The sequence below is a fragment of the Pseudophryne corroboree genome, chromosome 10 (genome assembly GCF_028390025.1).
Source record: "Pseudophryne corroboree isolate aPseCor3 chromosome 10, aPseCor3.hap2, whole genome shotgun sequence".
Lineage (NCBI taxonomy): Eukaryota > Metazoa > Chordata > Amphibia > Anura > Myobatrachidae > Pseudophryne > Pseudophryne corroboree.
In genome coordinates this window covers 79,993,606-80,010,802 of record NC_086453.1, presented here as the reverse complement: position 1 = coordinate 80,010,802, position 17,197 = coordinate 79,993,606, and the positions used below count along the sequence as shown (strand labels likewise).

Sequence of the window (17,197 nt, the reverse complement as noted above, 5' to 3'; positions counted from 1 at the left end):
GTCTGTCAATCAAGGAGCCGGTTCTAAGTCTTCCAGCGCCCCGGGCGGGAAAAGGGGGCGTGGCTTGATACAGGGGGCATGATCAGTTACACCCCCTGTTCAGTAGTGAAATGATGACGTCATCGCGCACCGCACAGCAAAGGTCCTCTCCACGAAGGGAAACTAGACGCTACGCGTCTAGTTCCCTTCACAGCGGGGGGCAGCGGCAGCGGGACAGAGCGATCAGCGGGGGGCACAGCAGCAGCGGATCTTGCCATGGTGTGGCGCCCTCCAGATGGCGCCGGCGCCCTCCGGAAGGCGGCGCCCCGGCAAAAGTCCTGCTTGCCCGTGGCAAGATCCGCTACTGTGTCCATCCGAAGATGCACTGTCCGTCCATCAAGGGACTGCTGTGTCCTCCAGGGGTGCTCTGTCCAGCTAGGGGTGCTCTGTATGTCCATCAATGGCCTGCTGTGTCCTCCAGGGGTGCTCTGTCCATCTAGGGGTGCTCTGTCAATCCATCAAGGGGCAGCTGTCTCCTCCGGGGTTGCTCTGTCCATCTAGGAGTGCACTGTCCATCCATCAAGGGGCTGTTGTGTCCTCCAGGGGGGGCTCTGACTGTCCATCTAGAGGCTGATGTGTCCTCCAGGGGTGCTCAGTCCATCTAGGGGTGCTCTGAAAAAAAAATAGATAATTTTATTGTGACGCTGCAGGTCATACCCCAGCTTAATATTCATACACATATTGTGAAGCTGTAGGCCAGACCACAGTGCAATATTCATACAAGTATGGTGACACTGCAGGTCATACCTCAATTTCATACAAGTATTGTGATGCTACAGGACGTACTGCAGCTTATTATTCATACATGTATAGGGACGCTGTAGGCCAGACCGCAGTGTACAGTAATATTCATACAAGTATTGTGATGCTGCATGCAGTACCCCAATTTCATACAAGTATTGTGACTCTGTAGGTCGTATCCCCGTGCATTCACATAAGCAGTGTGACACAGGTGTCATTTGTGAACAAAGTTAAAACTTTCAATGTCTGTGGACAGTGCAACTCCGTTAGTGGTCCTGAACACTCCACCATCGGTGCACCATTGTGCACACCATTGACACTTGTGGTAGCCTGATCAATGTTTTCTTCTCAAATTCCTCTAATCATGGCTTCTGTGGCTGTGTGCCTGCATTTGGGAACACAGTCATGTTCAGTGATATGCCTGTAACACTCCCATAACATGCCCACGTGATATTTTTGCAAGCACTTAAGGCCACATCCCAGTCACCGCCCAGGAACACCATGGATGTCTATAAATAGATTTTCAGGTGCGTTATCAACTGCAGCTGGTGTAGGGAAGGTCAGTTCCCTAAAAATAGGTAATAAGATAAAGGTATTTCTCTGACGTCCTAGTGGATGCTGGGGACTCCGTAAGGACCATGGGGAATAGACGGCTCCGCAGGAGACTGGGCACATCTAAAGAAAGATTTAGGACTATCTGGTGTGCACTGGCTCCTCCCCCTATGACCCTCCTCCAAGCCTCAGTTAGATTTCTGTGCCCGGCCGAGCTGGATGCACACTAGGGGCTCTCCTGAGCTCCTAGAAAGAAAGTATAGTTTAGGTTTTTTATTTTACAGTGAGACCTGCTGGCAACAGGCTCACTGCAGCGAGGGACTAAGGGGAGAAGAAGCGAACCTACCTAAGTGGTGGTAGCTTGGGCTTCTTAGGCTACTGGACACCATTAGCTCCAGAGGGATCGCACACAGGACCCGACCTCGTCGTCCGTTCCCGGAGCCGCGCCGCCGTCCCCCTTACAGAGCCAGAAGCAAGAAGGTCCGGAAAATTGGCGGCTGAAGACTTCTGTCTTCTCCAAGGTAGCGCACAGCACTGCAGCTGTGCGCCATTGCTCCTCATGCACACCACACACTTCGGTCACTGATGGGTGCAGGGCGCTGGGGGGGGGGCGCCCTGAGCAGCAATATTAACACCTTGGCTGGCAAAACTGACACCATATATAGCCCCAGAGGCTATATAGGTGTAAATTACCCCTGCTAGAATAATACAAATAGCGGGAAAAAGCCCGCTGAAAAAGGGGCGGAGCCATCTCCCTCAGCACACTGGCGCCATTTTCCCTCACAGCTCCGCTGGAAGGATCGCTCCCTGGCTCTCCCCTGCAGTCCTGCACTACAGAAAGGGTAAAAAAGAGAGGGGGGGCACTAAATTTAGGCGCAGTATATATATAATACAAGCAGCTATAGGGGAAAACACTCTGTATAGTGATATCCCTCTGTTATATAGCGCTCTGGTGTGTGCTGGCATACTCTCCCTCTGTCTCCCCAAAGGGCTTTGTGGGGTCCTGCCCTCTGTCAGAGCATTCCCTGTGTGTGTGCTGTGTGTCGGTACCGCTGTGTCGACATGTATGATGAGGAAAATGATGTGGAGGCAGAGCAAATGCCTGTAAATGTGTTGTCACCCCCTGAGGGGTCGACACCTGAGTGGATGGACTTATGGAAGGAATTACGTGACAGTGTCAGCTCCTTACATAAAAGGTTTGACGACATAGGACAGCCGGCTACTCAGCTTGTGACTGTTCCAGCATCTCAAATGTCATCAGGGGCTTTAAAACGCCCGCTACCTCAGATGACAGACACAGATGTTGACACGGATACCGACTCCAGTGTCGACGACGATGAGACTAGTGTACCCTCCAATAGGTCCACCCGTTACATGATTGAGGCAATGAAAAATGTATTACACATTTCTGTTAGTACCCCAGGTACCACAAAAAAGGGTATTATGTTCGGTGAGAAAAAACTACCAGTAGTTTTTCCTGCATCTGAGGAATTAAATGAGGTGTGTGAGGAAGCCTGGACTTCCCCCGATAAGAAATTGATAATTTCTAAACGGTTATTGGCAGCGTACCCTTTCCCGCCAGAGGATAGGTCACGTTGGGAAACACCCCCTAGGGTAGATAAAGCGCTTACACGTTTATCAAAGCAGGTGGCACTACCGTCTCAGGATACGGCCGCCCTAAAGGATCCTGCTGATAAAAAGCAGGCGGCTACCCTAAAAGCTATATATACACACACTGGCATTATATTGCGACCTGCGATTGCATCAGCCTGGATGTGCAGTGCTGCTGCTGCTGCGTGGTCAGATTCCCTGTCGGATAATATTGATACCCTGGATAGGGACAATATTTTGCTGACAGTAGAGCATATAAAAGACGCTGTCTTATACATGCGTGATGCACAGAGGGATATTTGCCGGCTGGCATCAAAAATAAGCGCAATGTCCATTGCCGCCAGAAGGGGGTTATGGACTCGGCAGTGGTCAGGTGATGCCGATTCAATAAGGCACATGGAAGTTTTGCCTTATAAGGGGGTGGAACTGTTTGGGGATGGTCTTTCATACCTTGTTTCCACAGCTACGGCTGGGAAATCGACATTTTTGCCACAGGCTACCCCACAGCAAAAGAAAGCACCGTATTATCAAGTACAGTCCTTTCGGCCCCATAAACACAAGAGGGCTCGAGGCGCATCCTTTCTGCCGAGAGGCAAAGGTAGAGGGAATAAGCTGCAGCATACAGCCAGTTCCCAAGAGCAAAAGTCCTCCCCCGCGTCCGGTAAGTCCACAGCATGACGCTGGGGCTTCACAGGCGGACCCGGGTACGGTGGGGGCCCGTCTCAGAAATTTCAGCACACAGTGGGCTCTCTCACAGGTGGATCCCTGGATCCTTCATGTAGTATCTCAGGGGTACAGGCTGGAATTCGAGACGTTCCCCCCCCCCCGCCGTTTTCTAAAATCTGCCTTACCAGCAACTCCCTCTGCCAGGGAGGCAGTGTTGGTGGCTATCCAAAAACTGTTTTCACAGCAAGTGATTGTCAAGGTACCCCTCCTTCAGCAAGGAAAGGGTTACTATTCCACAATGTTTGTGGTACCGAAACCGGACGGTTCGGTGAGACCCATCTTAAATTTAAAATCCTTGAACACTTATATCAAAGGGTTAAAGTTCAAGATGGAATCGCTCAGGGCGGTTATTGCGAGCCTGGACAAGGGGGATTACATGGTCTCCCTGGACATCAAGGATGCGTACCTGCATGTCCCCATTTACCCTCCTCACCAGGAGTACCTCAGATTTGTGGTACAGGACTGTCACTATCAGTTCCAGACGCTGCCGTTTGGGTTATCCACGGCACCGAGGGTCTTTACCAAGGTAATGGCCGAAATGATGATACTCCTTCGCAAGAAGGGAGTTTTAATTATCCCGTACTTGGACGATCTCCTGATAAAGGCGAGGTCCAAGGAACAGTTGGTAGTGGGGGTAGCACTTTCTCGGGAAGTGCTACAACAGCACGGCTGGATTCTCAATATTCCAAAGTCACAGCTGGTCCCGACGACACGTCTTCTGTTCCTGGGAATGATTCTGGACACAGACCAGAAAAAAGTGTTTCTTCCAGTGGAAAAAGCAGAGGAGTTGTCATCTCTAGTCAGAGACCTCCTAAAACCGGGACAGGTGTCGGTACATCAATGCACGCGAGTCCTGGTAAAAATGGTAGCTTCGTACGAAGCAATTCCATTCGGAAGGTTCCACGCAAGGACTTTCCAGTGGGACCTGTTGGACAAATGGTCCGGGTCCCATCTCCAGATGCAACAGCGGATAACCCTGTCGGCAAGGACCAGGGTGTCGCTGCTGTGGTGGCTGCAGAGGGCTCATCTACTAGAGGGCCGCAGATTCGGAATACAGGACTGGGTCCTGGTGTCCACGGATGCCAGCCTTCGGGGCTGGGGTGCAGTCACACAGGGAAGAAATTTCCAAGGACTGTGGTCAAATCAGGAGATTTCGCTTATTCTGGAGCTAAGGGCCATTTACAATGCCCTAAGCCAAGCAAGGCCCCTGCTTCAGAACCAGCCGGTACTGATCCAATCAGACAACATCACGGCGGTCGCCCATGTAAACAGACAGGGCGGCACAAGAAGCAGGAGGGCAATGGCAGAAGCCACAAGGATTCTCCGATGGGCGGAAAATCATGTGTTAGCACTGACAGCAGTGTTCATTCCGGGAGTGGACAACTGGGAAGCAGACTTCCTCAGCAGGCACGACCTCCACCCGGGAGAATGGGGACTTCATCCAGAAGTCTTCCAAATGCTGGTAAACCGTTGGGAAAGACCACAGGTGGACATGATGGCGTCCCGCCTCAACAAAAAGCTAAAAAGGTATTGCGCCAGGTCAAGGGACCCTCAGGCGATCGCTGTGGACGCTCTAGTAACACCGTGGGTGTACCAGTCGGTTTATGTGTTTCCTCCTCTGCCTCTCATTCCCAAGGTACTGAGAAAAGGGCATTCCGGAGGAAGTCATCCCTACCCTGATCAAAGCCAGGAAGGATGTCACCGCAAAACATTATCACCGCATTTGGCGGAAATATGTTGCTTGGCCAGGAAGGCCCCAACGGAGGAATTTCAACTGGGTCGATTCCTGCATTTCCAGCAAGCAGGGGTGACGTTGGGCCTCAAATTGGGGTCCATTAAGGTCCAGATTTCGGCCCTGTCCATTTTCTTCCAGAAAGAACTGGCTTCACTGCCTGAAGTTCAGACTTTTGTCAAAGGAGTTCTGCATATTCAGCCTCCTTTTGTGCCCCCAGTGGCACCTTGGGATCTCAATGTGGTTTGGGAGTTCCTGAAATCACATTGGTTTGAACCACTTAAGATTGTGGATTTGAAATATCTCACGTGGAAAGTGGTCATGCTGTTGACCCTGGCTTCGGCCAGGCGTGTGTCAGAATTGGCAGCTTTGTCCTGTAAAAGCCCTTATCTGATTTTCCATATGGATAGGGCAGAATTGAGGACTCGTCCTCAGTTTCTCCCGAAGGTGGTATCAGCGTTTCACTTGAACCAGCCTATTGTGGTGCCTGCGGCTACTAGGGACTTGGAGGATTCCAAGTTACTGGACGTAGTCAGGGCCCTGAAAATTTATGTTTCCAGGACGGCTGGAGTCAGGAAATCTGACTCGCTGTTTATCCTGTATGCACCCAACAAGCTGGGTGCTCCTGCTTCTAAGCAGACAATCGCGCGCTGGATTTGTAGCACTATTCAGCTTGCGCATTCTGCGGTGGGACTACCGCAGCCTAAATCTGTAAAAGCCCATTCCACAAGGAAGGTGGGCTCATCTTGGGCGGCTGCCCGAGGGGTCTCGGCTTTACAATTTTGCCGAGCTGCTACTTGGTCAGGGGCAAACACGTTTGCAAAATTCTACAAATTTGATACCCTGTCTGAGGAGGACCTGGAGTTCTCTCATTCGGTGTTGCAGAGTCATCCGCACTCTCCCGCCCGTTTGGGAGCTTTGGTATAATCCCCATGGTCCTTACGGAGTCCCCAGCATCCACTAGGACGTCAGAGAAAATAAGAATTTACTCACCGGTAATTCTATTTCTCGTAGTCCGTAGTGGATGCTGGGCGCCCATCCCAAGTGCGGATTGTCTGCAATACTTGTAAATAGTTATTGTTACACAAATCGGGTTGTTATTGCGAGCCATCTGTTCAGAGGCTCCGTTGTTATCATACTGTTAACCGGGGTTCCTATCACGAGTTATACGGTGTGATTGGTGTGGCTGGTATGAGTCTTACCCGGGATTCAAAATCCTTCCTTATTGTGTCAGCTCTTCCGGGCACAGTGTCCTAACTGAGGCTTGGAGGAGGGACATAGAGGGAGGAGCCAGTGCACACCAGGTAGTCCTAAAGCTTTCTTTAGATGTGCCCAGTCTCCTGCGGAGCCGTCTATTCCCCATGGTCCTTACGGAGTCCCCAGCATCCACTACGGACTACGAGAAATAGAATTACCGGTGAGTAAATTCTTATTATATACACCAGTGCTGGCTGTCTTATGAAAAAGGCATACAGAACGGCTTATAGAATATATAACAACATGTTTATTATAACATACAATAAAATCACATATATATGTGTGTATCTCAATAAAAGCAAGATATGGAATTCACGTTGATCTGTGCTTATTAAATTGTATTGCCACAGTTATATGCAAATGGTGACTAGGACTGGAAATAACTAATCCTGTATGCTGGATGGAGGATATACCGGATATTGAAATGAGGAAAGCAATGTCCCATTAGGGGTGTTGGTTTACCGGTAGCCCAGTTGTGGATGGTGCAGTCCCCTTAATCCTTTGCTCAGGAAGAATTCCTCTTTTTCGACGGGGATCCAAAAGGCCGGAAATTGTAAATCCAGGACAGGTAGGGGTCCGACTGATGTCAGCATATGATGAAAATCCGGGTGGCAAGTCACAGTATGCACGTGGTGGGCTGTAGCTCAACGCGTTTCTTTGGTATAACCAGCTTCCTCAGGAGCATTATCTTTACACCATGGATGTCTGTTGCCGACTCTACTTTGACTCTGTATGCAACAGAGATCTTTGCGTACACTCAGTGGAATGCAGGCACCATAGGGGTTTCTGTACTTTTTGAGCAGTAGAAGGGTTGGACTGGCCAACAGGGAAACCCCCGGTGGGCCCCACTGCCTGGGGGCCCCACCCCCTCCTCTAGGGATCAGACTGTGCACTTGAATTATACATTATGTATGTTACATTATACTGCACAGGACTATGGTGTACTTTTTACAGTGCATGGCTGTTATTAATCTGGTACATTATCATGCATGCAATACCAACATTTACTATATATATTTATCAAGGCGCCCAGACCATACACCAATGGTTAGCCAAGCCTCTAAACATGGGCCCCTACCACTACATTTCCCCCTGTGGGCCCTTCGAACCCCAGTCCGACACTGAGCAGTAGCAAAAATATCTCTAAACTACATAAACATTGCCATTGCATCCACTTTTGAATTTAATGATGTCCTTAACCACTTGCCTGGCATGGTCGCATCAGATGCGACCATGCCTGCAAGTGCTCTCTCTGACCTGGTCGCACAGGATGTTAAACTTCCCTCCGCTGCTGCTGTCAGAGGGACCGGAAGGTCCCTCTGCCTCCCTGCACTTTCCCCCCCCTGATTGCCGTGCTGCGATCACTGCTGATCGGTCTGCACGGCAGGATCCCCCTCTCCAGCGGTGTGCAGACAATGTCAGCGGCTGGGGAGTGTAAATGAACCCTCCCAAGCCACCCCCAGACCCCCCCTATATACCTGCAGGCTCTCCCGGCTTTCAAAATGAAAGCCGCGATGGTCGCAATGTTCCCGATGTTCCGATGGTCGCAATGTTCCCTTTCGATGTTTGAACAAAATTAAGAAAAAAAAATACATTTTTTTTTTTCATTTTTTTAACTAAAATCATTTGGGATAGGGTTAAATTCATGTTCTTCACCTAATTCACCCATAAAAAAAAACCCGACCAATTTCGGAGCGGCTTTTGGCAAAATAAATTGTCAGTTAAGTGGTTAATAAGCAGTTAAATTGATCCATCAATTGACGTATAACTCTTTCCTTGAAATGAGCATTTCTGGACTGCAACTGGTTGGTGAACATGTGATCGCATCGAACTGATCAATCTCTTCAGAGTGTCATAGAAGTATGGGCATGTAGGCAGATCCAGATTAAGGGGGCCAATCCTTTAATCCTTTAATCACAACTGCATTGCACAGCAGGACTGTACTGGCAGCTGGAGAAGAGAAGAGGAAGGTTGAGTGTGAGCAGGGGGCGGGGCTACACAGCACTGCATAGTCAGTACCAGCAGCGCTGGGAAAGAGGCAGAGAGGAGATCTGATCTAGCAGTTAGCCTATATAGAAACATAGAAACATAGAAACATAGAATTTGACGGCAGATAAGAACCACTTGGCCCATCTATTCTGCCCATTTTTATTTATCCTTTAGGTAATCGCAACCCTCTTTGAACCTTGATAAGGAATGGGGTGCGTGTTTAAATTTATATATATATATATATATATATATATATATATATATATATATATACATATACATACCACCACTTTTTCATGACTTGAATAGCCAAATCTCCGCAAGTGTCCACCCTCTCGCCAGCACCCAGGTTGACCTAAGGTCTCAGTGGCCTTGCTTTTAAGGACAAATTTTAAGATGATGTACAAATGCAGGTCCTGCTAATATATCATTTCTGAAATTAAATAAGCAGACACAAATTTTCAGTGCAACTGTTATGTCGCACTAGTCTGTTATGTAAATATTTTGCTGGCTTGATGAAAGATACAGCTTGACAAGAACAGTTACATCTGCAAGAAGTTACTTTAAATAATAATAATAATTAAATAAAATTGAAATACAATGTTTTTAGAATGTTGTTTTTATCATTTTAAATTTGTCTTGCTTAGGTTATACTGAAAAATCTAAAGTTCAAAGTCAAAGAAAATGTGCAAAATCATCACAATGTAATATGAGAGAGAGTTTGACAACAGCTGTCTATAATATAGCATACAGTACCACTTGCTGTAACACAAGTTACTGCGTTCCAACGGCACCTGTTTGTAAGTATTAATTTTGTTATGTTTTATTCTGCTTTCCGTGTTGATAAAATTAATTATCAGCATTTTCACCTTCACTGGGTTATATTATAGAAAGAATACCAGAAATTAATTTAGCATCTCCTTAGATTAGTGCTTATCTCTCTGCAAATGTAACATTTAATTACATACAGTAGCACCTGCATATTCCATTGTGTTTCTCTATATTGTTAATTTAGATTTTCTGTGAAAAATAAAAAATGTATTGTATAATAGAGCCATAATCATAATGTAATCATCGTTTGTTTTACCAAAAAATAGGAGTACTGATTAAGTAGATAAATGTCCACATTCTGCTGTTGGGAAGTTTCTCAGTACAAACATGATGCGCAAACATTGGCAAGTGTGACAGGGACAGCATAAGCACACCTGGCATTGATATAAAACAGTAAAGTTGTGGTTGGAAAGAATCCAGTCCAGGTATTCCATTCGATCAAGTCTAAGAAAGAGCAAGCATGATTGCAGACACCTGTCAGCTTGTTTTAGACAGGTATCAGACAGAGGAACAGGGCTCCTGATGGTGAACTAGTTGCCCAGGTGATAGCTGGTAACTACTGATGTTCAACTGTGGAACAGCTGTGGAAAAATAAACCTTGTGTTTGGAACATTTACCTGGTGTATGTGTTCCTTGTCACATTTTGCACCCGAACAAGGACACATTTGCAAAATGCTTCTAAGTGACAAAGAGTCCTGGAAAAGGTGACTGGATTTACCCACAGCGGCAGCAAGATGCATCGCACTTGGTGAGACTGAGCCACAATGACAGCAGCTGGGTGAGTCAGGTAGGCCAGCCATTAAATGGAAATTGTTCACAGTTAACATTATGGATGTTAGTGTATGTGGTTTAGAGACCAAGAAATGCTGAATTTTGTGTTTACTTAGGGCATTGTGGTCAGTAGGGGTGAAGCACACCCAAAGCTACCTGATATTTTTCACTTTGGCTGTTAAAACTGGCTTGCCAGAGAGATTTGATAATGCCTGCTAAGTTCATCCAGAAGGTGGAAACGCTGTGTAAAATGGAGAAGCTTTTTAAGCTGTTTGCTGAGATGGCTACAGGCCAACAAACCCTAATACAGGGCCAGCAAACCAGATCCAGTTGATGCATGAGGAATTAGTGGAAATAAGGAAAGGTGGATGGGTGCAGGAAGTGTTGCAGATGACACAGAGGCATTTTTGTGCACCTGGAGCACACAGCAACCAGGCTAAAGTGGCCAGAGGAGCAATGGGCAGCAATATTAGTTCCCTGTCTCACAGTTGAATCCCAGAGGGCCTATGTGGATTTACCACTGTCAGAAGCAGACTCCTATCCTAACATGAAAAAAGCTAAACTCATCAGGATCGGGGTGACGGGCCCCAGCAAAGCTCAAAAATTTCATGATTGGTGACTGAACCCAGGGCTGAAACTAGGATTTTCGTCACCTGGGGCAAGGCAGGAATTTGGTGCCCCGCTTCTGTCACATGGCCTCCCAGCAGTGTGTTCTATTACGTGCCCCCTGTGTGTCCACTTACGTTGCACTAAATCATTACACTACATGCCCCATACGCTGCACTGCATCACTACACACTGTACTACACCACAAAACATGCCCCTATACACTGCACTACACTAAATACCCTATATGCTACACTTCACCCCCCCCCCCCCCACTGCCCTCCCCCTCCCCGACTGCAGCTGTGAGGAAAGCAATTAGGACCGAGTGGAGTTCAGCAGCTTGGGCCCAAAATATAGTGTATTAGATGGGGAGGCACAGGGGTTTCAGAGCAGCCACCAGATCACACAGGTGGCTGCCTCAAAATGGTGCCTCAATTCTCACACTACAAGGCAGTCCAGTAACACAGACACTAACAGCGAAAACTGGGGGCAGCCATTGGGCAGGAGACTCAACACCAAAGCACAGAATGGCAGGAGAAGGCAGAGAGGACTGCAGGCTGCCTCATGGAAACCGGAGCGATGGATCCATGTCTTACCCTGATCAGGCAGCAGAGCAGGCCATGCACACAGCAGGATATAGAGCCGCAGGAGAATCCGGACAGAAGCCCCGGCATCAGGAGGGCTTCATATAGCAGCAGTTGAGAGGAAAGTCCATTGAGGGCAGCAGGAGGGAACTCTTCCTTCTCATTCATTCTCTTCACTGCGCTTCCCGCTGTCCCTCCACAGCCGCCTCCTATACCCGTAAGTCCTGCTGCAGTCGGGGAGGCGGAGAAAATGAAGGGCAGACTCGGACATGCTGCCTGCACCTGTGATCTATGTCTCCGGCATCAACTGCTGCAACAGTAGGTCGGTGACAATCAGGGTGGATGCAAATTGCACGCCCCCTCAACACCGGCGCCTGGGTCACATGCCCCCTTAGCCCCCCTCTAGTTATGGCCATGACTGAACCCCACTCAGGACCCGAGAGTCTAACTGGCAGAACTAGCCAGACTAGGTAGAGCTTGGTTACAGCTGGACAAAAACATCCCTCAGTATAAAATGGAAGTTATTGCTTTAGACCATGCTATATGTTTGTAAGATCATACTGTACAACTGTGGGCTCTTTAGGCTGATATCCAAACATTTGAGGAGTTAGCAGTGGTTGTTGAACTGTCTGATACTTGAAAAATGTAATAAAACTAACCAAGAGTTATGACCAGTTCCTAAGCCCCGGACTCAGGTCCCGCTTGTCAAAACATATAACTCGTCCACTACTGTATGTTTTGACTGCTGTAAGCCTAGTCCTGTACACTGGGACTGCCCAAACTGGGATAAGCCAATGGACTGTAGTACAGGTAAATCAGCTCGACCTGTTGTTAGCATGTTTGGAAGAAATATCTCCCCATCAGAAACCACTCTGTTTCATGATAATAACCAAGATTTGGGCTTTGGTGGATACAGATAGTGAACTGTCTGTTATTTCGACTAACCTAGAACCATAATGGCTGACTAAGTTTTATCCTCGGTCAAGGTATTGTGTATCCACAGAGATGTGGTAAAATACCCTTGAGTACAACTGCAGGTGGTGTCGAAAGGATAACCACTTAAGATATTAGATGCAGTAGCACCTAGGTCTCCCTATCCTTTGATCTTGGGGTGTAATTTTCTGCTGTTACAGTTAATTACTTGTCGTGAAAGAGACCTGGTGGGTGAGGTGTCCATGAAAACGGGAACTGTGATGAGTCAAAGTGCTGCATCCATAAAACCCTCCTTGGCTGGTGTACAGTGAGAGGAAAGTGGCTTTCAGAAACAGTTTGTGTTGCAGACTGATGCTTCTGGAATAGGGTTGGGTGCAGTCCTTTCTCAAGAGGTCTAAGGTCCATTTGACCAAGTCTAAGAAACAGCAAGCATGATGTTCAGCTGTGAACTGCCTGTCTGTGGAAAAGCTGTAGAAAAATAAACCTTGTATTTGGATCTTTTACTCGGTGTATATGATCCTTGGAACACAAGATTGTTACACTATCATTGAATGCTGATACTATAATATCCATACTTATGGTACAGCTGTCACTTGAGTTATGAAAAAAAATTTTTTTCATTTTTCTTCTAAAATATTTCTGAACAATTTTTTTAAGGGGCTTTAGAATCCTCAAAATATGTGGACATTTGTTATAAAAGGCACCTACCACAAACAGAAGTGCATGCAGTGGCATATCTGTAATGAATTACATTACATTGCACTGGGGCCCCTGGACCCCCTGGGCCCCTGCACATCCTACATCCATAACTACAATATTTACCTCTCTGTCGCAAGTCGGCACCAGCAGCATAGCTGTGTGGCATATTTTTTTGTGCTTTTTCAAAAGAAAAATTGGCAGGAAATGTCCAAAGCTCCATATTCCCAAAGACCTACACATGTGCAGTAGATTCTGGCAAAGCGCCAGTCTTCTCATTTGCCCCGCTGGCTACTGAGGAGGGAAGCCAACGGAAACTGCACAACGGCCCCCTCCTCTCTAAATTTGGCCCTTTGTGCTTGTTCTCCTTCTTCTTTGGTGAACTGCAAGCCTTTGCTAGAGTCGTGTTAGAATATATCCGGTGGAAGGATTAAAATGTCTATGAAGTCCTAACTGCTATCAGTTTGTAACCACTCAATTCTCTCATTTGTACATTTCTATTTGTCTTAGTAAATACTACTTAATCAAGCTTCATTTATTTATTAACAAATCATGAGAGTAATGATGGGATATTGTTAGGGTCTCCTGCCCTGTGCTGCCACATCGTCATGGCAACCGGGAGACAAGTGCTAGCGGAGTAACCTGAGCGCAGCTGATACTCCGGTTTGGGTCTTTTGCTGTGCAGTGGTTATAGGCTCTGTGCACGACAGGGGATCCGGTGCTGGTTTTTGTGCTCACAGTCTGTGAGGTCTGAGTGGGGCGTGGACAGCACCTGCTTTATAAGGCCTCTTCTCAGGGTAAGCAGATGCTGCTGAATCTTTGTTGGTTAGTCAGTTCCTGAAAGTTAACCAGTACTGTGTAGCTTTGTATTTGTTTGTTGCTTACTGCAAATAGGCCTGGGGATTTGGTATTACACTCTGCCAATCCAGACCTAGCAGTAAGACTGGAGTCAGTCGTTTAGCTTGCTGGGGTTCTGTTACTACTCTGTGAACTTAGCAAGTTTGCGGCTGTATTCTAAGACTTGCCTGTCTAATCCTGTCTCACTGTGCTAGGTGTCAGGGGTCAGTTTAGTGGCAGTAAGCTGAACCTGTGCACTGCAAGTGAGAATTAGGATTGTGGAGACTCTCCTTGTGTCTATCATTCCATCTCTGACCAAGGAGTTTACTGCCACACCCGTTGGTAACCCTTTAGGGTTTTGCTGTTGCCCTTAGCAACAGCATTTCGGGTTCTCTACGTATTAAAACACAACATCTTGCTTTTCCCATCTGAGCAGTTCTAATACAAGGGAGATACCCAGTTCCTTAGCCTCTGGGCTTCTCTGTTCACCTTGTGTGTATTTTGTTACCCTATCACCTTCTATGTACGTTATGTCATATTCCCCAGTCTGTCTGTGAGTCCATTTGTTTTGCATAACAGTTCAAACACCAGTACATTCCTGCAGGCACTGGAGTGCATAACAGTTCTGACACCAGTACTTTCCTGCAGGCACTGGTGTGCATAACAGATATACAGTAAGTATCACATTTCCCGGGACACACTTCCATAAACACAAGTGACCAAGCTTAATGAATAGAGGGGGTCATTCCGAGTTGATCGCACGTAGCAACTTTTTGCTGCCCGTGCGATCAACTTGACGCCGCCTATGGGGGAGTGTATTTTAGCATAGCTGGGCTGCGATCGCTTGTGCAGCCCTACTATGCTAAAAAGTTTTGTGTAAAACTAGATTAGCCCTGCAGTTACTTACCCTGTGCGACGATCTCAGCGATGCAGGTCCCAGAATTGACGTCAGACATCTGCCCTCCAAACGCCTGGACACGCCTGCGTTCGGCGCTCCACGCCCCAAAAACGGTTTGTTGCCGCCCCAGAACACCTTCCTCCTGTAAATCTTCTTGCGGTCGCCACTGCAACCGCTTTCTTCGCTAGCGGCACCGCTGGTCGCCGCCGGGCAATGACGCGCCAGCGCAATCCGCCCACCGCGCATGCGCAGTTCTGCCCTGTTTGCACCGCTGCGACGAAGTGCAGCGTGCGAACGGGTCGGAATGACCCCCTGAGTATTCTTTATTCCTAGCAGCCCTTTCCTTTAAATCTAGATGCACCTACTGATACTCAGCTTCCTGCATATCAGAGCAGATCCGATAGGCTTATCGTGCTGAAAACATTATTTGGGAAGTTTCTGTCCAGCAATGAAAGATACCAATGGTGGGAACTACAGTATGCAGACAATGGAGTAAATACAAGGGCGTAGCTACCATAGGTGCAGGCAGTGCAGCTGCTATGGGGCCCAGAGCTAAGAGGGGCCCACTTTCCCTGTCAAACGTTACATGTTATATACATTTTCGTGATTGGGTGGTACATAGGGGTCTTTTCAATATTCTTCTTTGGGGCCTGCAATATATCTAGGTATGCCCCTGGACTTGCTCATTGTAGTGTGGTATAATATGAACTGGAGGGCATTTTTGTAATTTTATAATATATGAACCGGGGCACTGTACGGGGAGCACTATATATCATAATGTAAATTTGGGGGTACTGTGTGGCATAATGTGTACTGGCAGCTCTGAAATAAGACATAGGGTGAACTTAAGCACTACTACGATTCATAAAAGAAACTAGGGCACTACTGTGGGGCATAACATTAAATAAGGCTCTATTATGGTTCAGAAAATTAACTAGGGCACTATTATAGGGCATAAAATTAACAACTGCTGCAGAGAAGTGTCTCTATAGAAGCTTTGAGACGGGGGCCCCTTCAAAATGTTGCTATGGGGCCCACAAAGTTCTGGCTACGCCCCTGGTTAAATATACTAAGGTGGGAGGTTTTTTTTAGAACTGGTGAAGTTACCCATAGCAACCGATCAGATTCTATCTATTATCTTCTAGAAGCAGCTAGATAAATGCTAAATAGAATCTGATTGGTTGCTATGGGCAACATCACCAGTTCTAAAAAAAAAAAAAAAACTCTCGCCCTAGTAAATATACCCCATAGTGATGTATGTTAGTGTCTCTAGCTCCCCCTAATAACACTTCAAGGCAGCATCATCGAGGCATGGGGCCACCAGTCTTCATCCAAGGTGGAATGGGATTCACTGCTAGGAGTCTACACATTGCAACCCTCTAACTGCCCCTTAATATCACTATCTGGGATATAGAAGTGAGGGAATGATGGAGCACAGAAACTTGATCCAAGAGAAGAGTCATAGCCAAATGTTGGGTTTCCAGGACAGGTTCTTATATGGGTACAAGCAGGAGTCTGGAGCTCAAGTACGGGTTCAGAGTCTAGTACCAAGCAGAGTTCAGTATACAGGAAAATAAATACTTTATTAAAAACATGCTGGAGCGAGGATAACAACCATATTCTGGTGCTAGATCAGTGCTCAGACTGAGTTTATATATACTGTATGCTGATTTGAATTTGGATCCAAGGTGACGTCGCCACTCATCACTTGCTTCTTTAAAACTGCAATAGAGTGACATGTCTGGTCCGGAACATAGGAGGAGATGCAGGATCAGTGAGGAAACAGCAGTGCCCAGCAGGAGTGACATCCCACTGCCAGACCATGATTTATGGTGCTAGCGGCAGATTTGTGACTCTGCGTCTAACTTCCACAGCATAAGCAACTGGGTAAGGGTACCTGTCATAAGAATGAATGATAACCTTGATGGTACAATACATGTTACATGTGGAATAAAGATTATTTCTAAAACAGCATGCTACTGGCAACATACTGTACAAGTCCTACAAGAAGTACTAATTATTCTTTTTTTTTTCTCTTCCATTGCTTACTTTAGTACAAACAAGAAAATTACCCAATAATGGTATCACATGCCCAGCCTGCCATGCAGAAAAGTCAGGATCATGTCTGCCGGAGAGAGCCATGTCTTGCACAGGGGACGAAACACATTGTATCTCGCTCAAAGAAGTAGCATTTAATGGTAAATTAGATTCTTCTTCCATTTTTACACTATTGTTGTGTGTCTAATTCATCATAAGTTGTAGTTTTGCAAAAATTTGCAAAGGCGGGGGACCCCGCCTACTAGAAGGCAGGGGACCGCCCAGCACAGGACAAGGCTGCCCCGCATGCCAGGTCTCCCCCCTGCTAAAATGCGAGCCCTTCACTAAACATCTTTA

At 47.1% G+C, this 17,197-nt stretch overlaps 1 protein-coding gene across 1 annotated transcript in view; it reads left to right on the top strand.

Moving 5' to 3' along the window:
* The window catches only part of LOC134965208 (uncharacterized), a 116,259-nt gene that overhangs the window by 37,616 nt on the left and 61,446 nt on the right, over positions 1–17,197 (top strand). The window contains exons 4-5 of the mRNA XM_063941717.1: positions 9,295–9,447; positions 16,858–17,001. Of these exons, the coding sequence (XP_063797787.1) occupies positions 9,295–9,447; positions 16,858–17,001 (297 nt within the window). The remainder of the gene's footprint in view (positions 1–9,294; positions 9,448–16,857; positions 17,002–17,197) is intronic.